Source organism: Fistularia commersonii, chromosome 15, assembly GCF_037954325.1.
Source record: "Fistularia commersonii isolate RoL2024-O1a breed Wild chromosome 15, RoL_Fcom_v1.0, whole genome shotgun sequence".
Taxonomy (NCBI): domain Eukaryota; kingdom Metazoa; phylum Chordata; class Actinopteri; order Syngnathiformes; family Fistulariidae; genus Fistularia; species Fistularia commersonii.
Genome location: NC_141298.1, coordinates 12,092,309 through 12,119,391, shown reverse-complemented (window position 1 = coordinate 12,119,391; position 27,083 = coordinate 12,092,309). Strand labels below are relative to the sequence as shown.

At 55.4% G+C, this 27,083-nt stretch overlaps 1 protein-coding gene across 14 annotated transcripts; it reads right to left on the bottom strand.

Annotated features, from left to right (window-relative positions):
- Positions 1 to 429: 429 nt before the first annotated feature.
- On the bottom strand, positions 430 to 26,285 carry acaca (acetyl-CoA carboxylase alpha). 14 transcript variants are annotated; one of them, XM_086161070.1, is made up of 54 exons: positions 26,177 to 26,285; positions 25,024 to 25,282; positions 23,217 to 23,436; positions 22,990 to 23,128; positions 22,544 to 22,653; positions 22,380 to 22,461; positions 21,968 to 22,066; positions 21,770 to 21,876; positions 21,590 to 21,700; positions 21,239 to 21,448; positions 20,985 to 21,155; positions 20,525 to 20,686; positions 20,279 to 20,442; positions 20,048 to 20,198; positions 19,835 to 19,938; positions 19,531 to 19,758; positions 19,164 to 19,449; positions 18,088 to 18,234; positions 17,754 to 17,942; positions 17,558 to 17,658; positions 17,362 to 17,450; positions 17,144 to 17,268; positions 16,953 to 17,066; positions 16,754 to 16,867; positions 16,593 to 16,682; positions 16,405 to 16,523; positions 15,861 to 15,884; positions 15,402 to 15,539; positions 14,727 to 14,870; positions 14,548 to 14,650; positions 13,735 to 13,842; positions 13,603 to 13,659; positions 13,251 to 13,295; positions 12,362 to 12,403; positions 11,772 to 11,987; positions 11,467 to 11,622; positions 11,159 to 11,383; positions 10,731 to 10,886; positions 10,243 to 10,389; positions 9,892 to 10,161; positions 8,995 to 9,092; positions 8,796 to 8,916; positions 8,611 to 8,721; positions 6,099 to 6,242; positions 5,909 to 6,029; positions 5,152 to 5,248; positions 4,654 to 4,750; positions 4,451 to 4,586; positions 4,211 to 4,388; positions 4,026 to 4,138; positions 3,362 to 3,516; positions 2,978 to 3,148; positions 1,558 to 1,694; positions 430 to 1,479 (listed from the first exon to the last, which is right to left on the bottom strand). In XM_086161070.1, the coding sequence occupies exons 2-54, from the start codon at positions 25,251 to 25,253 to the stop codon at positions 1,353 to 1,355; spliced, it is 7,299 nt and encodes a 2,432-aa protein (XP_086017196.1). In that variant the 5' UTR covers positions 25,254 to 25,282; positions 26,177 to 26,285; the 3' UTR covers positions 430 to 1,352. The 14 variants fall into 14 exon arrangements, with proteins under 14 accessions (XP_086017196.1, XP_086017197.1, XP_086017200.1 ...); XM_086161071.1 differs by having other exon boundaries at positions 11,180 to 11,383; XM_086161074.1 differs by having other exon boundaries at positions 23,217 to 23,349.
- Between the last annotated feature and the right edge of the window lie 798 nt (positions 26,286 to 27,083).

The window sequence follows — 27,083 nt, the reverse complement described above, 5'->3', positions numbered from 1 at the left end:
CTTCATCCTCTTTAAGACTGTTGAAGTTTTAAAAGGCAGAGAAGAGGAGGAGGGGGTGAAGAAGAAGAGGAGGAAGAAGAAGAAGAAGAAGAAAACACGGCACTTTAATCATCGGTGGTTTGAGGAAGAGGAAGACTATGATTTCCCCAGTAATCAGGAAAAGTGTCTCTGGAGGAACGGACTTTTGTTCTGAATTAATGAGGCTGGCGGTGATGAGATTATCTGTCCGGAGAAGAAGAGGAAGAGCACGGAGGGAATCGGCTATATTAAAAAAAGAAAAAAAAAAAATGAACAAATGAAAGCAGCTCATTTCTGGGAGAGACTCGCCCAAATCCGGATTATTTTTTAAAGCCGATAAACAAACACGCGTGCACACACACACACACGCGCGCGCGCGCGCGTGCACACACATACACACACGCAGGGTTCGAGTTGGTCGAGCTTTTATTTCATTAGCAGACAGAATCATGGGTTCATGTAGTCAGGATGCAGGGAAGCAAACAGAACAGGAACACACTGGAGCCACCGTACAGGAAGGACAGGGAACAGCTGAGCGGGTGGGGAGGGTTCAACTGTGGGAACAGCTGAGGGAGGAGGGAACAACCAAGGGGGAAGCAGAGGGAACAGCTAAAGGGGGGGAGGGAGCTGTACAGAGGACCAGCTGAGGTTCCAGATGACCCATGATTCATCCGAATTAAGAAAAAAAATGTATTAAAAAAAAAACAAACTTTTAATGATGTACATTATTTAAATAAGAGAAGGAACAGCTGATTGGTTAAAGTTAGCGGGGGCAGGAAGTTCACTAACCTCAGGGGAAGGGGGGGGTTGATCTAAATGTAAAACAAATCTCGAGCTGGAAGAAAAAAATAAAATAAAGCAAAGACGAGAAGAAGAAAAGAAAAGTAGTCCCTCCATCTTTAATGACCGCTCTCCAGAGAAGCACAATGGTCGCCAGGGAGACGGGACTAGTTCTCTGAATGAGCAGGCGATTATCACTTTGTGTCGTACCGCTATGACTTTAACTAGTCGCACCTGTGTGTGTGTGTACTCCCTGGGAAAGGAAGCAGTAAAGTGCATGTGACATGGCTGCCACCCATCTCTGTTCAGTAACCTAAACCAATGAAGGCCAGATGACGCAGCGTCCGGCCGTGTGTGTGTGTGTGTGTGTGTGTGTGTGTAAACTCCAAACACGGTTAGCTCTTGAGTCAATTGCACTTGAAGACGGCAAACACATGTCAGGCGAACCCACGGGTGATTCGGCGAGGCGGTCTCCGTGGCGAGGGAATCATGGCCGACGAGCGGGCGGCGTCCGCCCTCGTAGGCTCCTCCCCCTCCGTCGAGCCCCCTTCGCCCTAGGGGGAGGCGGAGGTCTCCATGGTGGACAGGATGCGGACCACCTCGGCCCGCTGCGTGGGGGAAATGTGCTGAGTCATGTGCACGATGGAATCCATGGCGACCTCGGGGTTGGCCTGGACCAGGCTGGGGGGGGGGGGGACAGGACACGGGTCAGAGCAGGGGGGTGTCAGAGGTGAGCGAGGAGGGGGCGACGACCCTCACCTGCGGATCTGCTTGAGGATGTGGTCCCGCCGGATGTACTTGATGTTCTCGTCGATGACGGAGCGGGCGCCCTCGTCCTCGGCCAGCTGGCGCTCCAGCCAGCAGACCACCTCCTCGTTGTTGTCCCACAGGTACGCCTGCAGGGGGGACAGGTTAGCGGGACGCCATCAGGGCTCGGCCCACGGAACCGACCCCAGTGGACACTGCTCGCGGGGCCTTCAGGGCCCGGCCCACGGATCTGACCCCACAGCGCTGCCTTCGGGACCCCCCAACGCACTGCACCAGGAGGACCTAGCCTCCCGGCATTTGAACCACTCATTCTATTCCAGAAGGAATTACATCGTTGTTTAGGTGTGTGTGTGTGTGTGTGTGTGTGTGTGTGTGTGTGTGTGTGTGAGAGAGAGCGAAGAAAGAGAGAGTATGCGACACATTGAGTCAGTTTCAGAAAATTTTTCCTTTTTTTCCCCCCCAGCAAAAACATCAGAACATCCGCTTCCTCCGGAGACGCATCATCGCTCGCCGATAGGTCGGCAGGTCGCCATAGCAACCGGTCCTAGCGTGTGAGGTTCTGTCCATTCTCCGGGTTCCACGTGATGCATCGCGGAGAACCAAAAAAAGAAAAAAAAAAAAAAAAAAGACTCGTGTTTTTAATGAAAGGAAAACAAAGCCCCCCCTCCTCTCGCCCCCACGGACGGACCTGATAGGTCGATTAGTATTCATGAGCGCCGGCGTCTCTGATCCCAAACAAAGCCGGGCTGGAGGGCTTAGCACAGATCCCCCCCCCTGCTCTAGAAGGTTCTCCTGCAGGTCCGGCTGCGGGTCCAGAGAACCTTCCGGAGAACCTCCGGGACTCATTAATCAGCGTTAATCTGTTTGCCTTTAATTAGCCACTATCAGCGGCGGCCAGGCGCTCATTAACGGCGGCTTACAGGCGGACGCTGCTGATTTGGGGGGAGAACATCAGACAGGAGAACTTCTCAGACGGGGGATCTCCTGTGTCGGAGCTCCCCCCCCCACAACACCCCCACCCCTGGTTGTGGGCCTCGAACGCGTCTCGGAGGGATGTTTACTTCCATTTATTCACTCCATCAATATTTAATGGTTTAAAGCTTCTCTTTATCTGCCCCCCCACCCCACCCTCCAGGCCCCTCCCTCCAGGGCAGGAAGGTGTTTAATTGGGGGCACGCAGGCGCCGTCCGCTGGGGAATTAACCCGTTTGGTGTTAACAACAGCCACGAGGACGAGTGTGTGTGTGTGTGTGTGTGTGTGTGTGAGGACGTGAAAACCGATGTGATTCAACACAATAAAATGGCGGCGGTGCCGGAATGTTCCATTCGGTCAGGGGGGGATAGATGGGCAGGTCCACCTGACCCTGACTCTGGGCTTTTAATTTAAAAAGTGGGGCGGCGGCGTCCCTTACCTTGACGGCGCCCTCGGCCTCCACGAACCAGCGGCGCAGCATGGCCTGGATCTGGCCGTCGGTCAGCTCGCCGTTGGCCGCCTGGATCTTCCTCTTCACCGTGTCCTCCAGCAGTAGGCGCCGCAGACGCCAGTAGAAGAACAGACGGGACGTCTGCCAATCCAGGATGTCCTGACGGAGAAGGGGAGGTAATCGATCGGCGATCAATAGATTGTCTCCGGGTGCTAATCCTGAAGATTAATCTCACAAATCCAGCTTTTATTGTGGCGGGGTGTGACAGAAAGCAGCTGATTCCTTAACAGTCGTGCAGGAAATCAACCGTGTGATGCTTGACGCCGCGGGGGCGGGGCTTAGACGGACGCACAGGTGACAGGAAGTCCTCACCGTGATGACGCCCTTCTCCTGCATGCGTCCCGGCGTGTCGTGGAGGTCGGCGAACTGCACCGCCACCTGGTGGTAGATGGGGAGCAGGAACTCCTCACGCTCCTTCAGCTTGGTCTCCAGATCTTTGCGATCAGGGGGGCTCAGCTCCGGGGTCCCTGAGGAGAGAACACGACTAGAAGGTCACGGCCAGGCGCCAGAGGATCCACCATTGTCTGACCTCCTCCTCCATGTGACCTCCTCCACCCGCACCATTATCTGACCTCCACCATCTGACCTACACCTCTAAGAGACCTCCATTTTCTGACTTACTCCTCTGTCACGTGACCTCTTCCACCATCAAGTCCAGCCCGATGTGACCTTCCACTGCCGCTACATACCTCCTGCACACAGCAGCACCCCCACCTTCTCCACCTCCTCCTCCGCTCGTGGAGGGATGATCTCTGTCAATTCCAATCTCACCCCTCCACCTCCACCCCCCGTAACACTCCAGCAGTTTGCCCGGAGGAGCTAAAAGCTTTGGATCATCTGAGCTCGGAGGTGGATCGATGAAGACGAGGAGGAGGGTTGAAGATTGATCTGAGGAGGCTGTGATTGACTCGTGTCTCTGGGGGTGAAGATCACCTGATGCGGGAGGAGGAGGAGGATGAAGGGGCGGACCACTCACCCAGTCTTTCGGCCAGGCTCATGTAAACGGGGTCCACCCTCCTCATGGTCTTCACCAGGTCTTTCCTCCTGAACTTTATCTCCACGGTGCCTTCGGGCTCCAGGACCCCACCTCTGGAGAGACCCGTCATGAGGATGGTTGTGCTTCGTGGTGGCCACGGTTACCTGGCGGATGAGGCTCCTCACCGGCTGTCCTTGTCGGCGTACATCTCCATGTGTCTGGGGTTAATGGTGGGGTCGATGACCACCCAGGAGCCGCCCCTCAGCTCTGCCTGGGGGGGGATGTAGACCAGCACCGGCTGCCTGTAGTCCCTCAGCCCGTCCACGATGTAGGCCCCGAACTTCAGCACCTGGTCGTACATGTCTGGGGAGACCGCGTTCCGTCAGAACCCCGGTGGAGGAACGGCGGAGGAAACGGCAGCCCACCTTTCATGCCCCCGGAGAAGCCCCTCCAATTGGCGAACACCATGAGGGGAAGGCCCTCCCGGTTCAGGTCCTGGATGGCCTGGGCTGTCTTGAAGGCCGAGTCCGGGAACCACACCTGCCCCGCCTGCTGGATGATCTGGAGGAGAACCCGCGTCAGATAGGAAGGCCCAGCCCCGCCGGAGAACCCGCCGCGCCCTCCTCACCTTGGCCTCCGAGTCCAGGTTGGCCGGGTCGGCGGGGATGGACAGCTCCACCGATCTGGTCTCCACGGCAACCACCCCCGTCGGAATCCCGCCCAGCCTGACGAAAGGTAAGGTTATGGGATCTGAGAAGAGCCTGAGCCTGACCGCTGCCACGTGTGTGTGTGTGTGTTTGTGAAAACAGTGTGAACGCAGGTCATTCGTATTCCGGTGATGTCAGGGTCGCTGCCGGAGGCGAGAGATGACCTTCACACAATATGGGTCACACACACACACACAAACACACACACACACACACACACACACACACACACCCCTTCCAGGTCTAACAAATCGGTTTCACACTCGAATGTCTCCTCTCTCTCTCTGTCGTACGCTAATTATGAGGATTTGTCTCTGAATGCAGAGTTACTACTGCTGTGTCGTATCGTATCTACGCGTCCATTCGGATCAGGAAATATTGCGTTGCATCGTTGCCGTGACGGTGTTGCACTGACTGACCTGGCTCGGCCCACCACCACGCTCTGGGCCCAGGGCTGCATGATCTCCATGAAGGAGCCGTGGTCAAAGAAGCCGCTCTGGAAGGAGCCTTTGGGAGCTGGAGGAAAAAGAAAGCACGTAGTAATTCCACAGCTGGAGCTCCTCCATCTTCTCGCCCAGTCCTCCTCCGCTTCTCCGACCCGCTCAGGTGTAACCTTGGCAGCAACGATGATGGATGGCGGAGGAGAAAAAGCTTCGCTCAGCTCCTTTTCCGCCCGCCAACCGCGGGAAACAGACCGCGGCCCGTCGGGTTAGCGCTCAATTAGGCCCCGCCCTCGGAGGCGCGGGGCGTCCTCGCCTGGCCGACGCGGCGCCGAGATGACAGCGCCGAGCAGCCGTCATCGCAACGTTTAACCAGTGACGCTCTTGAATATTCATCTTTTTAACATTTCAGAACAAAAAGCTATCACGGCAAAAGGCTTGTGTCACCATGGCGACCTCATCAGAAATAACAAGCAGTGTCAGCCGGGGTTCTGAAGGTGGCCAGGACAGGTCATGTGACCCTGAGGTGGGGGGGGGGGGGGGAGTGGTCCAGACCGCCACCCCATCGTGCACCTACTGAACCCCGTCTCTAACATGCCCGGGGAAGTGTGCACGTGAGGCCGGGACCTCCGTCCCCTCTTCTCACAGCCAAGATGAAATATTGACTTTTGTGCTGGTTATTACACTGCAGCCTTTCACACGCCGTGTGTGTGTGTGTGTGTGTTCAGGCACTCACTGGGGCTGGGACGTCCCGCCAGCATCCAGCGGGGGTCATACGGCGCCTTGGTGGGCACGAACTCCACGGGCCGGTCGATAGGGTCCTTGGCACTGAGGACCGGCACCGGGCTGGACTTACACTGGGGACAGGGGGGCAGTTAGTCCTGGACTTGGGGTGTGAAGGTGGACTTGGAGGTGGAGGTTCTTACCTTGGGCATGTAAGAAAGCCACTGCAGGAGGGTGAACACCCCCTCGAAGTCATCGCACACCGTACTGTGCGTCACACCGTTGTTGTGCATGATCTGAATCCCACCCAGCTGGTTGTTGGAGGTGTACACCTCTCTGCCCAGCACCTGGACACACACACACACACAGACACACACACACAGTGTCAACACCAGCTGAACACTCCAGATCATTCATCCCTGTGGGATCCATCTTCTGTGACAGAACGTGGAACCCATGTACACCCCGGTTCTGGGATTTTTCCTCCATGGATCTGGTGTAGCAGGTCCAGGTGAGGTTCTGGGAATTTGCAAGGAGTCACGACCGGCGCCGCTGCTCGCAAAACACTCTGAGGAGTAGCATCATCGATTCAATTTATCAGGGATTTAGCCTTTAGAAGCCCCCTCTTGCTGGCCCGCCGCGGCGCTGGCCATGCTAATCCACTGCTCTCGCTGCGCGACCTTGGCTGAGAGGAGGAGGAGAAAGAAGAGGAGGAGGAGGAGGAGGAAGAGGGAAGAAGAAAAGGAGGAGGAGAGGAGAGGGGGAGCGGATCAATGAGATCGCACACAGACACGCTGGCTAATAACAAAAACATTGTCGTGTCGATGCAGGTGTTCAGCAGGCGGATCGCTATCGCAGCTGGGGGCAGGTGGGGGGAGGGGAGGAGGCGAGGGGATTGGCGGCGGGGGCAGCGGCAGAGGGGGTAGGAGGAGGGGTGAAGGGGCGGTGGGGGGGCAAATCCCCCCACGAGGAGCGGAAAGCGCAAACACATGGCGGGAATTAGCGGGCTCCCCGGGAGCGTTGCTATTTGCATACAGGCGAGTGGCTCCCCGTCCCTGCACACCTCGCTACCAGGAGCAGAGGAGAACAGGTGGCTGGTGGAGGAGGAGAGAAAGGAAGGAAGAGAAAAGAGATAGATAGAAGAAAAAGAGGGGGTGCAGCACCTCTCCGGCCATCATTTACCTTCTTTATTACTGCTAATGGTGGAGTATCTGCCTACAAATCTGGGCCGGCCTCCTAAAGCTGTCAGCCCGGCCGCCGGCCACCACAATCACCGCAGTCACCTTGACGCCCTCCAGAGCGCCGCCGCCGCCGCCGCCACCGCCTGCAGCCATCGCCGCCTCATTAGGATTCCATGGCGGGAGGAACCCAGTTGGGGGTGGGGGGGGGGGCGAGGACGGGAGTGTGTGTGGAGCTCATTGGGGTATTTGTGCCAGTAGTTACTGTCCAGGTGCTGTGAAAATGTACAGCAGCGTTCTGCTAGCTAATTAAATGATGACCCCCCCCCCCCTCAGCCGCCCCCCCGCTCGCCGTTCAGGTCCAGTTCCTGGCCAGGGGAGCGCATAGGCACGCACAACAAACAACACTTCCTGCTGTTTCAGAGTAAACATTTGCTGCGTTCCTGTCAGCGCCCATTACAGCGAGTGCTCACACACACACACACACACACACACACACACACAGACGCGCCACCGCCGCTGCCTGCACACCAGCCAGCTCCCGGCAAATTGCGGCGCCATCATGGGGCCATTTGCATGATTTGCCATGTTGAGATTTGTCTCCTAATTTGAAATGGAGTCGTCAAAACGCGCTGACAAGGGCAGACAATGGGAGGCAGGACGGCACCGAGGCGGCGGTGCGTGCATGGGCGTGTGCATGCATGCAGGCACACACACACACACACACACACACACACACACACACACACACACACACACACACACACACACCGACGGCGTGCAGAAAATCAGCCCGGGCCAAACTTTTCATTTTGATTAAAAACAAATGATACGGCTGTCCTGCAGCCTGCGGGGCGGCGCCCTATTCCAATGCAAATCCGGCTTCACGCTCGGCGCTCCATGATGGCGGCCTGAGTGACGGGGTGTGTGTGTGTGTGTGTGTGTCAGATTGAAAGGGAATCCTGGTGGAACATAAGGAGGGGGGGCGCTGATTGCCGGGTTGGAACAGGCAAGAAAATTACACAACAGCTCCCTCATTTATTTTCGTATAAACACACACACACACACACACACACACACACAGCGGTTTGTTGAGCTATCCTTATTAGGACGTGGCGGTGACTTCCATCCACTGAAGATTCAAAACAACCAAACTCAAACCGCCGCTCTTACCAGAACCTCTGCTGAAGAAGGGCACACACACTCACTCACAAACACCTGCTTGTGTAAATATATTTAAATTGTTTGTCTGGGGTCGCTTGTTGTAGCACTCCCGCACACACACATACACACACACACACACACACACCTCTATCTTCTACCAAACGATAGAGATGCAGCACTAAATAGATGGATCCTCTCTACATCACCTCCAGCATTAAGCCACGTCCCAAACAAACACAATGTCATCCATTTTTAATGGACTTTCCTGGTCACCTTTGGTGTATCTAAATTATACTAGATGTTCTTTTTCAGCTATTACAGATAAACACCTGGAATCTGGGCCTTCAAACATGGCCAACGGGATCCGCCTTACCTTGTTGAGGGCACCGGCCCCGGTGAGGATGATGTGGGAGTTGTCCACCTGAATGGTCCTCTGGCCGAGCCTCACTAGGTACGCTCCGATCCCGATGGCCCGGCAGGTGACCTGCGGCGAGAACGACCACGGTCGGGCTCGGTGGAAGCTCTTCCCAGATTTGGTTTTGTTTCTCGAATCCCTACCAGGTTCATGGTGATGATCTCCTCGTAGGCCAACGATGACTCCCCGGCGATCATCCCCGAGCCCTTCAGGTTCTCCACCCCGAGGCCCTCGTCTTTCCCGATGATGTCGGTGATCTTGTACCTGTGGGACAGAACACGCTCGTTCACACCCGCCACCGCCTCCGCCCTCAACTGCCGTCGCCAATGACCAGCAACGTACCTGGATTCGCCCTCATCCTCCACGTGCTCGCAGTGCACAGAGTTGAGCGCTGAAACCTTCTTGTAGTCCTGAGGTGTGAGGTAGAGGTACTTGAAGCCCTGCAGGGTGGGGGGCAGGAGAAGATGGGTCATTATCGTGGTGACAACAAGCTCCCTTGCAGTGGAACGATCTCTACATCCCCATCCTGGACACCCTCACTTTGTTGAAGGGCAAACTCAAAATCTCCCTTTCTAAAACATCTACTGGTTAGCATTAGCCTGGCTCCTCGCTACACTGCCATAGGCTTCCTCTGCTGAGGGATACCCTGTGATGCACCTTTCTCCTTCATCAGTGTATGATCGTAGCCTCGTATCTTCTCCGGGGTCTCTCACTGGGCAGCTTCCCAGCGCCTGCCGGGTATCCATTTCTTTTATGGGTATGAAAGCACTGTTGTTGTAGCATTTCAGTTATTCGTGGAACTGTTAGCGCAAGTGGTAGGGGAGGGGGTGTTCGTTTTATTCAGAAATTGATTGTATTTTGAGAATCCAGTTGACCCGGTTGTTTCTGTTGTGCGGCAACCGCCTTGCCTCACATGCCGGAACACGATTGAAAACAACAACTGGTTTTGGGATGTTTGGGGCCTCGATGGTGTCCACGAGTTGGTTCCTTTTGGGCGGATTATTCAGTCAGCCTTCCTCTAACTCCAAATGGATATGGTCTTGTCGTCTCTCTAGCCCAGACGTCATAACCCCAACCCCAATCAGGAGTCACCATCCGCTCGGCGGTGACTCACGGTGTAATTTAGGATTACATGGTCTCGGAGCGGCACCTTCAGAGCCGGGATTAGGCGGCGGGCGGATTAAAGCCGTCGCTGCCGCCGCTTTGATAACCGTCCCCCGGATCAGAGCGGGTTCAGACCTTGTACGGGTCCGCCGGGTCCTTCCATGCCACGTGGAACATGTGGCGGATCTCCTCCGCCAGGCCGATGCGGGCGCCGCTGTTGGCGGCGATGTAGAGGCGCGGGACGCCGGCCTCCCGGGCCATCTCCGAGGCGCGGAGGAAGAGCACGTCCTCCTGCGGCCCAAAGGAGCCGATCTTGTGCGTGATGTCGTTGCTGATGACGATGATGTCGCGGCCTGACGGGTACTCTGGCGTGCGGAGGGTCATCCGCCACGCCACCATGCCGATCTGTGAGACACGTCGGATCGATACTCATCAACACGCTGGGCAGATTTCTTTGCGGGAACCCCAAGTCGGATCTGGACCCACCTCGTTGCCGCCGGGCAGCCGGTTCATTTGCACCAGCTGGCCCTGGGCATCCAGGACCAGCTCGGTGAAGGTCAGCAGCTCCGAGGGGAGCGGGCACTTGGGCAGGTGGGCGAAGGCTTGGCTGGAGTGCCACAGCTTCTTCAGCGCCTGGAGCAGGGAGAGACGGGACAACCTTGTCACAGAAGGGGGCGCCGGCAGGGGAGGACCTCCTGTTCCAGCTGGGATTCGCTCATTTCCCCACCCACACCACCTAATTTGCCCTGTCATTTACACCTTTGGACAATTTAGAGTCTCCAAAGAACCCTCTCACTGTTTCTGGACTGCGGGGGGAAGGCGGAGAACCTGGAACCCACTCAACTTGTCCAACTCCAACCCCGTGGATGGAAAACTACCAAGTCCCCCGTAGGAGCTGGGTTCTTAGGAAGATTTCCTCCCGCCGCCGAGGTGACCGGGTTCCAAGAGCCAAGCCAGAGAACGTCGGGCGGTACCTGTCGGAACATCTCCGGGAAGTCGTAGACGTAGGTGGTGCCCAGAGACTGAGCCTGGAAGCGCTTGGACTGCAGCAGGTCCTTGGTGACGTACGGCGTGTTGATGAGCATTCCGTGCAAGGGGCCCTGCTTGTCCCCGTAGGCCTGGAACATGATCTGCACCCAGAAGACGACAGGTGACGTGATGAAGAGGAGATGGATGAACTGAAGAACACAGGATTACTGTCCAATCAATCACGCCAATCAATGTGTGTGTGTGTGTGTCCTGGGGGGGCTTTCCAGTGTGCTGGATGGAGGCAATGAGGATGATGAAGGGATGGACGGATGAAGAATAGTTTTGAATAGTTCTTAACGAAGATGGGCGACAGACGGGTTTTGATGAGAAGGGGGGGCAGAAGATGAGATGATAAATGTGTGAGAGCCCCCACCTGTCGATCTTTGGGCCCCACCTGTCCCGTGCGGGAGTCGGTGACCTCCTTGTACAGGCTGATGTCCAGGTAGTATCCTGACTCGTTGGTGAGGAACAAGCGGATGGGGATCTGCTTGCCCGTCGGCGTCAAACGGATGTTGATCTTCAGCTCTGCCTGCAGGACGCGCAGCTTCCACAGCCGGCTGCCATAACGCATCACCATGGAGCGCACCGACTCCTCAATCTGCACACCGACAAAAACTTGGTGAGACCCCCATGCCCGTGCGTGTGTGTGTGTGTGTGTGTGTGTGTGTGCGCACCACCGACCTTGGACGGATCCATGATGACCGTCGGGACGAAGTTGAGGAAGATGTGGTTGCAGTCTGTCCGCACAGTGGTGTTGTTGAAGGCCACCTCCAGCTCGTCCATGGCCTCCAGCAGGAGGCGCTCCGCCTCGTTGTGAAGGTACTCGAAGGAAGCCTCCTGCGGGTGAAGTTTGCACACACGGGGATCTCTACCGTTCTTCTTCACGTCCTAGAATCTAGGAGATCTCAGAACATCTAGGTCCTAGATGTTCTGAGCACCAAACAGGTCTTGAGTGCAAGTCCGCCATTTGTCCACCAGGGGCTTACCTTGGTGACCAGGTCCGAGTGGCGGATGATGGCTCGCACGAAGAAGCGGTAGTCCGTGACCTCGGTGCCGACTTCCACCCGGGCGGCGCCCAAGTACAGGTGCATCTTGTGGTTGGCGCAGGGGATGGCGGTGAGGGCGAAGTTGCGCATGCGGTTGAGCTCCAGCTGGAAGGCAAGCGCCGGCTCCAGGTGCCGGTAGATCCGGTCCTCCTCGAACTGTGGGGGAAGGAGCAGACGGCCGTCAGGAAAAACGTCCTCGCCGGCTGCCCGGGAGCACCGAGCAAAATGAAATCACCCGCACTTTTCCATCTCTGGAGGGGGGAGGGGGGGGGAGACGGCTAATGGGTGTCATTCCTCTTAAATGGGGGGACGTAATTAAAGAGTTCATTACTTTAATGAGTTTTGGTGTCGGCACTGTGGTGAGACTATCTGGGGGGGAGTGATGGAGCGATAGAGTGAAATCCAGCAGCGCCGGCGGGGGCCGGGAGTCTGAGAAGACTCCAGGATGATGGGAAGGTAAGTCAATTGTGGAGGGGGGGTGTCGGAGTTGTGTAATAACCAGGGAATAAGGATAATAACGCAGCACCTACCTTGTCCCTGGCGCGGAACGTGAAGAACTTGGGGAACTCTCTCTGCGGGGAGAACACGTCTCAGTTACAAGCGGCCAGGTGATAATCCATCGGCTGTCAATCATCCACCGACCCGCTAACCACAGGTTACCATGCACCGACCGCCCATTCACGACTGGGAGGGGGGGGGGGTTGGGATGGATGGAGGGGGGTGAGGGGGGGAGGGGGCGTGGTCGCCGTCTATTCCCTCAGCCGGCGTTTGCAGTAAGAGCTACTTCTCCCGCGAGATGGCCGGCCCTCCTAATGACATCGGCCACTCGTCTAAACAATGGCGGCCCCGATTGGAGTGGGCATGGGGAGGGGGGGAGGGTCGGATGGCCGCTCTCATCAAGGCGCCGCCATCCTGACCCGAGGTTTCGAAAGGAAAAAAAAAAAAATCAAGACGATTGTCCAAATACCGGCGGCACTGAAAGCCCCGCCATTAACGCCGCCGCCGCCATCATCTGAGCGACGGGAACCAAACAGCAGCAGCATTTAAGGTCGACTCATACCACACAATCAGCAGGGGTAGGGGGGTTAGCGCACAACGCTAACATTTGCATGTCAAGTTGACACAATCAGGGAGTGAATACACGCCGTGTGTTTGTGTGTGTGTGTGTGTGTGTGTGTGTTGATCCTTTAAAATGTGGTTCTTTTAAGTGACTGATCTTTTCTTTGTGTTTGAAGTCACGTCTTTGATGTGAGAGGATCAAAGCATGTCAAGGGAAGAGTGACAGACAGGCCTCAGAGCGCTCACAGCGTGGCCCGTTATGGATCCAAATGACCCCGAACGGGACCGGGGGGTCCGGTCCTGAACCCCGACGCCCCCCCACACACACACCACCACCCCCCGGTCCGGCTCTCTACTTACGTGGAACCTCTGGTCCACCTCACAGCTGACCTGCTTCCTGAAATCCTGCCATCGAGAACGGCGGGGGAAGAAGCAAAGCATGCAGGTAGGAGGAGGAGGAAAAGGAGGAGGAGGAAAAGGAGGAGGAGGAGGAGGAGGAGGAGGAGACAAGGACAACGGCGGGATTTCAAAAGAGGGTTAGGACGAGGATCATGTGACCGCTTCATTCCAAAACAGAACCAAAACTGAATTACTGAGTTAACAGAATCAGCTGTTTGGAAATTAGTTGATCAGAGATGTTCTTCATCGGCATGCTGCGGAGCTGCAGCGGGAGGTCGGGGGTGGAGGGGCGGCCGGTTCCTGGGCCTCTCACCTTCTGAGCCACCAGGAAGGTCAGCCTGCGGATGCCATGTTCGAACAGCAGGGATTTCTGAGGAGGAAGATGTAAAAGACGATGAAGAAGAAGACGAAAAACACGGAGAGGGAAAAGCCGGGCCCTCCTCACCTTGGACTGGGTGAACTCCCGGAACATGGCGGCCAGGCCGTCGTCGTCCATGTCGCTGTCCGTCTTTATGGCCACGTTCAGGATGTGGATGGGCTCGTCCTGGACGCTCTGGCGGCCACGCACACAAAAACAGGCACACATAGCTTTTACTTTCTCAGTTCGAACTGTCACCAAGATAAGTCTGCTTGCTGCCTTGGGGGAGCCGGACCTGTTGGGCAGGGGGCCCGGCTTGCGGCAAGGAAGTGGCTTAGACGTGACACTATTATCCATTATCATTATGACACTATTATCTGTTGCAAATAGCTATAAGTTTGAACTGGAATATACAAGAGAGATGTTCCTTCCTGAATAAGAGCTTCCTGTTTTCTTTTCGTGATTTTCTTTCTTAAAATCATACATTCACTCATTCATCGTCTGCACCAGGTCCTCCTCAGAAGGCGGAGTAGAACTAAAGTTAAAGACAATTAAAGTTTGGATGGAGTGTCTGCTTCCATTAGCCCTGATGAAGGTCTTTATCTCAGATCACTCATTATCTGCTCGGGGGGATCATGCGAGAGGCGGGGCTTAACCCGGACGGGGCAGCTGTCAATCATCCAACTATTCACTCTTGTTCACACCCGCAGGCAATTTAAGAGTCTTCAGTGGAACAATTAATGTTTTTGGACAGGAGAACATAGAGAGAGCAAAGGCAGGGGAACATGGAGAGAACCCACAGAGAGAAGGCATGGAGAACCCAGGGAGAACCCCATTACCAGTTCCATCCTAGCCTCGTCCCATCTGCTGTGAACAGACCGAGTCCAGTGGGTTCCTCACCTTGCTGTCCTCCTCTCCGTACAGAACTGGGTTCCCCCCCTCGGGGAACGTGGGACTGGGAGGCGGCGAGTCGGAGAAGCAGCTCAACACGTCGCTGATGTTGCTGGAGATGGGAAGAGGACAGGGATGTTGGAAACTGACGAGATGTCTCCAAACCGCGACCCTTGAGGGCGGCTCACCTGGTGAACTCTTGGAAGGAGCGGAAAGCCACCATGGCCCCCATCCGCTGGCAGGGCGGGGTGAAGGAGGTGTCCAGGAGGACGTCGCTCACGCTGGCCACGTGGACCATCCCATAATGGTTCAAGTTGGACGAGAAGGACATCCTGTGGCGTCGAGGACAGAGCAGACGGCGTTAAGGACCCGGCACGCTGTACCTTGGAGAACGCGGTGTCGACCCCCCCCCCCCCCTCCACCTCGAGAGCAGGTTTGAAACCCAGGCTGTTCCACAGAGTTTCCCTGGAACTGACCCGAGGTCCAAAAGGGAGTTCAGAGCAAAGCGGAAGGTTCTGCAGGGTTCCACGGTGGAACGCTAGAGATGTCAGACTCCGGCAGCAGAGCTGGAAGTTCACGCACCAGATTACTACAGACTTTCCAGTAAAGATTGTCGTTATATCTGAGCCACTGTCGACCACAACATCTCCCCTGGTGCTGGTGGAGCACCTGAACGCACCGTGGCAGTGTGTGTGTGTGTGAGAGAGAGAGAGAGAGAGAAGGGTTCTTTTCATTAGTGAGATTTGAACACATGGTTGAAAAAAGCCCAAATTAGAGCCCTGGAAAGACCTTTGGATCTCGTCAGGTGTTAGTCCACTCCTGATTACCCCCCGGAAAAGTTGTTTTTTTTTCAAGCGTCAAACCTCTTTTGGGCCGTCTGATTGGCTGCCTTGTCCTTCACGCCGCTACCATCCCGAGTTTCCCCCCCGTGGGGTTTGCTCTCCTGCAGTCTACCATCCAAGAGTTTGTTGTTCAGCAGGACTTTATGAGCAAACAATTTCCTGGTGGGAGGGGGACGGGTCACTCCCAGCTGAACATACCTTCAGTTTACCCAAACTGCGCCCTGAGTTACACGCAAAACTATGTCGAAGCACACAAACACACACACACACATACAACTAAACACAACCGGGGTTTGCACTAGGGGACGGCGCTGCAGCACAAATCCAGTCTGGTTCAGCCAATCAAACAGGAGCAGGGGATTCTGTTCACCAATTAACCAATTAACCAATTAACCAATTAAGGGCAGGCGCTCATGCAGCTAGTCGGGGCCGGGCTAGTGGACTACGACGTTAGGATGAGAAAGGAAAGGAGTACCATACCTGTTTAAGGTTGGGATGTTCCCTCTGCAAGCAAACAACATGGATTACTAGGGGGGCCTTGCGACAGGGACAACATCAGAGTTACACTGTCAAGGTGTGTGATGAGCTAAGAGAAACGATGCTGTGCTAAAGCAAACGGTCATGCGTCAACAAACGCACCTGCAGACACACACACACACACACACAAACACGCAACAGCAGCAGTGGGTATGGGTCATCTACAAGCTCCCCCTGGTTTTGCACATATGGAGCTAATAGATGGAAGTGCACAACCAGGCATAGCTGTGAGGATGATGGTGTGAGGTGGGGGGGGAGGCGAGGCGGGACTTCGGCACTGCTTTTGACAGTAATCTGATTACTATGATGCCTGTGTTGTGATGACGGCAGTCAAATGCAGTGTCTCCGGGCGAGGGGGGGTGAGATGGCCGTCCAATGAGAACATCCGGCCCACGGGGGGCGCTATGGAGCCTCGGACGGGCCTGAAGGGCGGGGGAAGCAGGGTGGCGCCAAGCATGTGAGCGTGGGGGGATGAAGGTGGAGGTACCTGTTGGGGTGTGAGGTGGGGAGCATGAACTGGAGCTCCACGATGCAGGTGCTGTCCCTCAGCTGACGGTGCTGGACGCTGTTGAGCTCGTAGGCGATGTAGGCCCGGCGGACGTACACCTGCAGGGGGGAGGAAGTTAGGGAGCTGTTTGGCGGGGGGCACGAGGGGCGGGGGGGTTATCTTCTCACCTCCAGGGCAGCCATGCTGACCACCTGGTTGCTGTGGTAGAAGAAGTTGGGCAGAACGTCGAAGATGGACGTCTCGGACAGGATGAGTTTCTGTGCGACCAGCAGAACACAGTAAGGACTCTGACATCCCCTTTGGATCCGCTCCACCTCCCTCCACCCACCTGCAGGTTCTCGATGCAGAACTGATGGCCGTACATGTCGATGGCGGAGAGGAAGATGGACTCCACCTGGTTGTGCCGGAGTTCATACGAGGGCAGGTGGGAGGCTATCAGCACCTGGGGGGAGGAGAATGTGGGGGAACCCTTAAGATATCTCCTCAGGTTCTTCACCAGAGTGAAGGTTCTGCCAGGGGGGACCCACCTGCCGCGCTCGCAACGCCACCTTGGCGTTGGTGGTCTTGCTGAGCTGGGTGAGCTCGGTCAGGATGGCAATCAGCTCGTCGGTCAGCGTGGGCTCACGGCCGCACAGGTAGTCCTACAGACGGAAACACACACACGTTACAGCAGGAGCATAGAGGACAGCATCCACGTGGAGAGCTCAGGGACACTTACGATCAGCATGGTGACCAGAAGGTTCTTCTTGGTGACCTGAGCGTGCGAGAAGATGTAGTTGAGCACGTTGGCCATGTCGCCTTTGTTTTCTTCACGCAGCGCAAACACACATTTGTCATAGTGTCCTGTGGAGAAGATCGGACGGTGGGTGAGGTTCAGGGATCTGCTGTGCAACAGCTCCACCTGGTGGAGAGGATTGGGTAACTGCGTCTCCTCACCATTCTGAAACTGGATCTCCACTTTGAGGTACTGCCGGAGAAGGTCCATCACCACCGCCTTCATGTGACCAATGATGCCGCTGCGATACCTGCCGGAGGCATTGGGGGGGACCCGATAAGCGGAACCCCATTCTTTGTGTGTGTGTGTGTGTGTGTGTGTGTGTGTGGCGGGGGGTAGAACCTGCATCCCACTCACCTCTGCACTAGCTGGACGATGCTCTGCGTGTTCATGAAGAAGACCTCCCGCTCGGACTTCTTGTTCAGCGTGGCGGCGTGGCTGTCCAGGATGTTGGCGATCTGGGTGGCAACAGAGCGGGCATGACCACACAGTTCAATCCCAATGCGCTGTGTGTGTGTGTGTGTGTGTGTGTGTGTGTGTGTGAGGGCTTCACCTGCTGGCTGGGGAACTGGCAGATGACGGAGGTGATGTTGCTAGCATACTGGGCCATCTCCTTCTTGATGGCCTTCTCCACAGCGGGGGGGATGCGGCCCGACACGCTGGTCATGATGTCCTGGAGCTCCAACAGTGGCAGGGAGGGGTCACGCATGGTCTTCATCAGACGCTCCACCCACTCTTTCAGCTGCACACGCGCACACACACACACACACACACACACACACACACACACACACACACACACACACACACACACACACACACACACACACATACGTTACATGGGCTTGTGCTGGTGAAAATAGTGGCAGGTCTGCAAGCTAGGGTACCTTGGCTCCGAAGAAGGGCTCGGGCAGACAGTAGCCGTTCATGATGTGGACCAGGTGGTCCAGGGTGTTGTGGAAAACCCGGTGGAGCTTCTCCCCTCGCAGAGCCACCGCCTGGGTGGAGGGCAGAGCCCCCGTGTGCAGCTCCGCCTGTCAATCGAAGCAGACACAACCCATCATCCCACTGCACGGCAGACATGCCTCCATGAAGCACCTTCAGGAGGATGAACAGGAGGTGAGGGGAGGAGATAAATCAGATTTCCACAAAGCATCTTCAGCAACCAGAGAACTGAGTCTGGCCCATATTAAAACTGGGGTTCTTCTTATCTGTGATTGCGGAGAACAACGGAGCACCAGGACACCTGCTAGGTCACAACTTTCCCACTAAAGTTCAGTGGAACCTTGACTTAATGGTTCCTAGACCGAGCTCATAACTCAATAGAATTTCTCTATTGAAATAAAGTGAAACGCAATGAATCCGTTCTAGACCCCAGTTTAAACAAGAAAATTGTGTTTTATGAATAACAAATATCTCATCCATCTCCTCTGCTAATCTCTGATAGGAGACAGGTGGAGGGGTTTTCCATTTTCCATCTCTCCTTAGCTTCCTGGTTACACACTCAATGCTACGATGAGTTGCTAAATGTAACTTTATGTCTAAACTCCATTTATGGACGGAGTGAAGCTTTGAACGATTCTTCCAATGCCACGTCCGTCGCACCAAATCTCTGTAAATGTCTCCTGTCTTCTCACAGATGATGCTCTCCGTCACTGCATCTCGCTGACAACTTCTCCATCTCTTCACGCACAAGTCCAAAACACAAGCTCATGTTTTTCCATGACGTTCTCTGGGCTAGCTAGCGGAGGGTGGCGCATCCCACTTCACAGACAACGGCACAACGGTGGCTATTTTGGTGTTAAATGCTCATCGCGCTTGCTGCTAACTCCAATCTGGGCTCCAATCACAAAGCAGAACATCCACAGAGTGATAGTTCACATCTCTGAGAACTCCTAAGTCGATGCATTTAGAGGTCACAGCTCCACTGCATAAGCAAAGGCTCACACACACACACACACACCTGCTGTACTCGGGTGGGGTCATCCAGCTGCAGCTTGGCGATGACGCAGCCTGGCTCCAGTGCAGCGCCCGCCCTCTTCACATAATGGATGCAGCCTGATTCCATGGCGGTGAGCGTCATCACCATCTTCATCACCTCGATCTCGGCGTAGCACTGGCCGGCGAACACGTGGCCGCCGTCCTCCACCGTGTACTGGATTATCTTCCCTGCCGACGGCGAGCGCAGCAGCGAGGGGTCATTCTCCTTCTCGAAGACGCAGGTCTTGTTGCCGATGGTGATCCGGTACCTGTTGAGAACAGGACACTCCGTGGGTTGCCGGGCACAGGTGTGTGTATGTGTGTGTGTGTGAGATGTCACCGTCTCGTACCGGTCCACCTCCTCCTTCATGTAGGTGGTGTAGCTGCTGCCGTCGTAGGACAGCAGCAGGCCGCCGTCGCTCAGGCGGTGCACGTCCACCTCGGCGGTGGAGCTGTTCATGATGACCACGTAGGAGTTGGGCGACTGGCGGGTGACGGTCAGCACGTACTTGGTCCCTTCATAGATCAGCTCCACGTCCACTGTGTTGAGGAGGGTGTGGGCCGGCAGCACCTGGCCCCTGGGGGGAGGAGGACACACTTTAACAGGCGGAGGAAGAAGAAGAACATCCCACGGTCTGGAGGAAGTAGTCTTACCTCTCCAGGGAGTGCAGGTAGTTGGACACACTGTTCCTCAGATTGACGTCGGCCACATGGAGAGCCCCGCTCACTATTCCCAAGATGGTGTCAGGACGCTCAGCCTGCGCGCGCACACACACACACACACACACACACACACACACACACACACACGCGCTGAGTCCAGTATGCGTGGTGGCCCCAACTCATATCGGCGGCGCCGGGTTCTACCTGCATCTTCTCAGAGATGAGCCGGTCCAGCCAGCCTGTATCGATGCTGTTGTGTTGAAAGCTCTCGGTTTCTAGCAGCTTAATGAGGTACTCCACCGTGGTCCTGAAGTCCCCCCTGATGGACAGCTCCTTCAGGGCCACCACCATGTTCCTGCGAGGGAGCGGAGGGGAGAGCATCTCAGCAGGTGCGGGACGGGGAGGCAGAAGGTGTCAGGACTGCGGGGTATTTACGAGATGGCCTCCTCCCGATTCTCCCCCCAGGAGAAGCAGTGCCCGAACTGAGAGTCGGCAAACTCGTGCAGGCCGCCGGCCGCCGCCACGCTGAAATAGCCCCACACGTTCTTGTTGCTGCGGAAGTTGAGTTCCTGCACCGTCCCGGAGCTTGGCTTGAAGCCCTGACAGAGATGGAGTGGGGCGTGGACAGGTCAGGGGACACCTCCTGGAGCCAGAGAAGGTTTCCGCAGGATCCGTACTCACCTCGTCGGGGTTCTCGCTGGTGATCCGGGCTGCGATGACGTGGCCCCGCGGGGACGGGGCGGCGGCCAGGTCCTCGAAGTCGATGGGGGAGTCCCCCCATGGCTGTACACCGTACAGCATCCGGATTTCCTTGATCCGGTGGAGCGGGATCCCCATGGCAATCTGGGAGAGTGGGGATCCCAAAACAGTTATGTGGGTTGTTGAGCTGACACACAGCATGGTGGAATAAGGACAAGTGTGTGTGTGTGTGTGTAAACCAATCAGGTGCGAGATGCCGTCCCTCAGCCTGACTGACACTGAGCCACACACACACACACACACACACACACGCTCAAGCTCGTCAAGTATGTGACCTGATGCCCCCCCTTACGTCATAGAAACCCTTTTCTCTCTTTCAGCTGGCTCCCATGACAACACGGGGCTGACATAACACAGAACAATGGCGTGCAACGACGCTGACCTGAAGCTGCGCGGCGGGGAGGTTGACGTCGGCCACCATCTCGGTGCAGGGGTGCTCCACCTGCAGGCGGGGATTTAGCTCCAGGAAATAGAAGCTGCCGTCCTGGCTGTAGAGGTACTCCACTGTGCCGGCGCTGACGTAGCCCACCATCTTGGCCAGCTTCACTGCACACTAAGCGGAGGAGCAGGTCACGGTTTCACCCACATCAAATATCCTGGAGTTTCCAGCGTTTTCCTGAGGGAGTTCCTCCCTACCTTTTCCATGTCCTCAAACACGTCGGAGGTGGCTATGGTGGCGGGGGCCTCTTCGATGATCTTCTGGTGCCGCCGCTGCACAGAACAGTCTCGGCCAAACAGGGAGATGGCGTTGCCGTACTGATCGGCCAGGATCTGGACCTCCAGGTGCCGGGCGTGCTTGGCTAGCTGCATGACGAAGATGGGCGACCCTGGAACTTCTGCCTGGACCTAGAGAGCCAAGTGAAGAAGAGGCATGATGGTTCAACCCCACCAGTGCCCGACTGGAGGTTTGGGACCACCCTGACCCTACAGAAGGTCCTGTGCTGTGCTTTCATTTTGAACGAAAGCAGGAAGCATCTCTCCACTGACCTGCCTGAAGAGATTGGGGAAGTCGTCGGCCGAGTTGACCTTCCGGATGCCTTTTCCTCCACCGCCCTCCGAGGCCTTCACCATGACGGGGTAGCCCACCTTCTCTGACGCCTGACCATGCAAAACATGAAGTTAGACACCGCAGAAGGAGGCTCATTGTTCAGCAGACGCTTCGCCCACCTTCAAGCCGTCTTCTACATCCTGGATGCAGCCCAGCTCGTACACGTCGTGGGGAACGTTGATGATTCTCTTCTGCTGGTTGCCCTCCGTCCACTCCACCGTCAGGCCTGGGGAACGAAGGGGTAATAGATTACTTTCTCATCTCAGACAGGATGTGGACATCTTTGGTCTCAAGAACTTCATGGGTCACTAATGTACCGGCTCCACTCCAGGGCAGGGTGGGTATTCCGGCCGTCTGTGCCACGATAGAGGAGGCAATCTTGTCGCCGAGGGCCCACATGGCCTGACTCGGAGGACCTGAGGGAACAGGAAGTGTCAGCAATGCCGAGTGAGCGGAACATTCATCTCCAAGATCCAACTGGACCAACCCTAGCACCCCCTGAACCTGGTTCTGTCTAAAGGGGGCGGAGCCCCCCAAGATGGCCAATCAGAACCAACCACCATCCTGAGGGAACATCTGGAATATGAGACTATTCCTGATCCACACTGCTGGAAAGTACTGTACGGGGACACCTGAGGCTGAAAAAGGCTGCATCCATGAAGTGACCATGGAGGTACCACCCGATACAGTGTGTGTGGGTGTGTGTATGTGTGCGCAGGCTCCTCTCACCCATGAAGGCGATGCCATACTTGTGGAGCAGCTCTGGGAGTTTCGGGTTCTCGGAGGCGTGACCCCAACCCGCCCACACCGCCTGCGACGGACAGCAGATCGTCAGGTGGCGGCGGTGGCGGCGTCACACAGGCCCATGCGGGTGGATGGAGTACGAGCCTTACCTGCACGGGGATGCGTTTGGCGATGTCCAGGATGAGCTCAACGTTGGCGTAGTTGTTATTGTTGGTTCCTCCTGGCACCGGGACGTAGTGGTCCGCCATTTTAATGTACTCTGAGGAGGAGGAAGAGGACAACACCACTCATTTATTTAACATTCGCATCTTATCCTGCTCACCCAAGGGAGCAGCCAATCACAGCTGACCCTTGGCTGGGGGCGGGGCTTAACCTGGACGGGTCAGTTGCAATCATACAGACATCCAACTAGAGGGGAGAACCCAGAGAGAACCCCGGCAGGAACCCATGGATGGAACACACAGAGAGAACCCAGGAAGGATAGCACAGGCAGGAGAACATGCGGAGCACCCAGGCAGGACAACATGGAGTCTCCAGACAGAGAGAACCTGGGTCAGAACATGGAAACCCCTTCCTTATGATTTAAAATCCTCACCTGCGTTGGCCTTCAGGTCCTCTGGCGTCACCATGACAACAAAGCGGATGGCCCTCTCGTTACGGAACATCTCGTAGGCCCAGCGGCGGATGGAGCGCATGCACTTGACGGCGGCAATGCCATTGTTGGCGATGAGCACCTGCGGCACGACACAACGCCACAGGGGTGGTCAGCGGACACATCACGGGCGTGGACCCCGTCCGCAACCACAGAAGGTATACACCTACCTTCTCAATGACCTTGTTGCCCCCGAAGCGGGTGACGAACTCGGCGGGCGACGCCACGGTGAAGTCCCTCTGCAGATCGATCCGCCGGCGGTCCCGGCCTTGTTTGACTAGATGCAGCCCCGACATGCTGGGCCTGGGGAAGGAGGGGGTCACAGGGGCCAGCGGGGCGTTCAGGGGCCACTCGGGATTTACAGCCGTCAATCGGGGGTCAGAGCGCCCCCTGTTGAACGGACAGCAGTGAACAGCAGCGCTTGATAGACACCAAGATTTGTGCGTTTGTGTGTGTGTGTGTTACAGAGTCAGGCAGACAGCCAGAGAGAAAGTGAGACGGGCAGATAGACAGTCAGTAAGCTGGACAGACAGAAAGACAGTCAAACAAACAGACCGTCAGGCAAACAGTCAGTCAAACAGACTGTCAAACAGTCAGTCACTCAGACAGACAAGACTGTGAGACGGGCAGAGGCAGTTACAGAGAAACAGTCAGACAGTCAGTCAGATAGACCATCAGTCAGTTGGACAGACAGAGACACATTGGCAGACAGGCAGTGAAATTCAGTATCATGTTGGATTATTGCATTTACATAAAATCATGAAAGCCACTTTGAACTTCAAGTCTAACATCTGACATAGGTGTGTGTGTGTGTGTGTGTGTGTGTGTGTGTGTATGCGTGCATGTGCAGGTGGTGACATAGTGTTGGAATCCTGGAGGTGTAAAAGCAACATGTGGAAGAGAATGCCACTGGAACATTTCCCCACTGTACAGAATGAAAAAGAAAAGGCCAGAAGGTTCTTGAATGTCTTCCAAGGCCTGAGGAACCTCTACCAACCTCTGCAGGATTTGGCTCCACCCACAGGGGGGGCATTATAATTACTGCGAGGTACAGCAGTGCCAGGGCTTGTCTGGCTGGCTGCTTCCTGTGGCCTGATGTGGAGGGATTGCAACACTGTGTGTGTCTGTGTGTGACAGTGTGTGTGTGTGTGTGTGTGTGTGTGTGTGTGTGTGTGTGTGTGTGTGTGTGTCTGGTGATGAGGGGGGTTACTGTTGGCATGGGGGACTGGGGGTGGTTGTGGTTCTAATCCTGCTGGGGAGCTGAAAAGAGTCTCTTCTCTGAGTGGAAAACCAAAAGCCAGGCGAGACCAGGCACCCCTCAAAACAAGCATTTCCAGTTTCCAGTGTCTGCTGTTGTCATGCCATTAACACTCATCTTCTTCCCCCAACATGCACACACACACACAAGGTGAAGTAGAGTTACAAAAAAAAAAAAAAAAAAAAACTTCCCCGCAATCAGAATTAACCCACTTCAGCCGCAAACCTCATTCCACTCCTGCATGTCAATATGAAAAGACAATGTGCCCCCTGCACCTTCTCCAGGATCTGTAGAGAAGAAACTCCACGGGAGGGGTCCTGGAGACGGATCATGGCGGGTGGGGTGCAGTATCACCCCACCCCGACTGGAATTCGTCACTTCAGATTCATGGGCGTGAAAGTGTTTCAGCTTTGAGAGGGGTTCTTGTGTGAGAACCTTAGAGGAGACCTGGTTGTTGACCTCCTCCCCCACCCCAGCTTCTGGCAGGTGTTTGTTCTGGACTCGCTGGCTGGGAAATATTTGCTGTAATAGCCAATTCTTTGCGTATTTGCAGGTCAAACACAAAAAAGAGCCAGTTTGCGGTGAAGCGTCAACGCTCAGGGCACACACAAAAATAATCTCACAAAAACATAAGCTGGTCGTCTGCATTTCGTCGTAACTCAATATGATATCACCTGCTATATCTGATTTGAGTGCATGGGCCGGGGTAGCGTTCTGACCTCAGGTTGTGCATGGAGGCGTCCATGTGTTCAAAGCCCATGTCGTAGGTGCTGTCTGAGCTGCAGGAAGAAGGCGACAGGGAGCGCGGCTCCTTGTCCTCCAACCGGGCATCAGGCCTCCCCTGGATCTCATCCTCCGAGTTCTCCTCCGACACCGAGCCCACGATGAAGTGCGAGTGCAGCACCGCGTCCGCAGGCTTCTTCGCGCTGGCGCTGTCCTGCTGTGCCATGACCGGCCGACGCGAACAGGCTGCAAACACTGAGGCAACACAGACCAGACAGTCAGTCAGTCCCGGATTGGCTCCACCCACCTCACCGGTAACACAAATACCCCGTTTTCCATGGGTGGGAACCGGGCGGAACAACACAAGAGGGCTAGAACTCAGTAGGAGGGCACAGTGAGAACATTTAGATGGTCCACAGAGAACCTGGTAAATCCAGAGTGTCCAATAAGGGTTTCCACGGAAACCTTCTAGATTCAGGAATGTTCATGAATGTCCCACGGGGTCAGATGGTTGGATTGATTTGGAAATGAAAGGTATAATGCAGGTTGTAGATGTGGTCCCGGGTCCGGTCCACACAAAACAACACAATAACACGCTTATGTCCGGTTCCGGTCAACACGGGCCGTGATGTAATTGACCAAGACGTGATGACATTTGTTTCACGTGTTTCCGGTTGGTCAGTAACAAGGGGGGGGGGGACAACTCGAAACTACAAGCGGACCGTGAACGCCACTTTACAAATATGGACCCGGAAGCGTCACCGCTGCTGATAACGCCGTCGACAACCACCAATAAGTCCGGAGCCCGGGGGCGCGCCTTACCGGCCGGTAGCTTCTTGCGAGACCAGAAAAACAAGCCGAGCGCCGCCGCCAGACACACCGGGAGGGTGAGCCACAGGAACATCCAGCCCCCCACCCCCTCCCTTAGAACCCGATACGGGAGAACCGCCGTGGAATAAAACGCCCGATACTGGACGGGCAGGGGGGAATATTCTAGAAAATCTTCCCGACGACGCCACCTGTCAGGTGACGGCTAGCGTTAGCTTGTGAGCTAGCAAACGTTCGCTTGCTCCCGGCTGATGATGCTACCGGCTCGACCGCACACTGACGCCGCGCCGCACACGTGAACCCACCGCGAACGACACTCACCGCTGGAGACGAATCGACACGCAATCCTGAACGGCTAATCCCGGAGCGACGGGCGGATTAAATGTGTCCGTCCGTCATCTCCGCATCCAAGCCGGGAGGAGGTGATGGGGGGGAGGGGGGCGAGGATGAGGGAATCGCCTTTCGGTGACGTCACACCGGCCCCAAACAAACGCTCTGGCGCGAGCGAGTGGGGTGATGTGACGCTGTGCGCGCGGGTTACTCCGGGCCAATGACCTTTGACCGCGTGCGCAGCCGTAGAAGCGCGTCGTGTAGAAGAGACGCTGAGGCTCGAGGCAGACACCCGGAAGTGGCGGCCTTGACGGATACACTTTTATTTGATTTTAAATTTTAAAGAGGGAGTTCTTTTCGTTCATTCATTCACTCAACATGTCGGGACGTACATCTATCCACCCTCATGTAGAGACAATATAACTCCCTTTCACTTTATATGTAAGCATACAATCATCTTTGTAGTTACTGCTAACAGCTAAGACAATTTATATTTCATTATATTTCTTATTCTTCCTCCTTTCCACTGTTATCTATTACTGTTATGTTTTTACTTGAAACTCTGGCACAACAATTTCCTTTGGGATTAATAAAGTTGTTCTCATCTCTCTCTCATCTCATCTCTCATTCACTCCCTCATTCACGCATCATATAGAGACAACATTCACAATTTAAATATAAAAATGCAGTCATTCACCCTTTCATTCACGCTTTATAGACAAATGTACATTTCCTCATTCATGTCACATATATAACGTTCACCTTCTCATTCACATGTTATATATTAACATACTGTAGTGTTTTAGTCAGGGAAAACACCTGGTTGATGATAAAATGTCCGTTTAATATGGAATAGCTGTTGTTGGCCTCAGTCACGCTACACAAGCCTGGAATACAA

Excerpts from the sequence above, each read along its gene's own strand:
- acaca (XM_086161070.1), bottom strand. The coding sequence starts at position 25,253 with ATGGCACAGCAGGACAGCGCCAGCGCGAAGAAGCCTGCGGACGCGGTG. Across the intron at positions 8,917-8,994 it reads GAGGATGAGGGCGAATCCAG|GTACAAGATCACCGACATCA; the intron begins GTACGTTGCTGG and ends TCTGTCCCACAG. Across the intron at positions 8,722-8,795 it reads AGATCATCACCATGAACCTG|GTCACCTGCCGGGCCATCGG; the intron begins GTAGGGATTCGA and ends TTCTCGCCGCAG.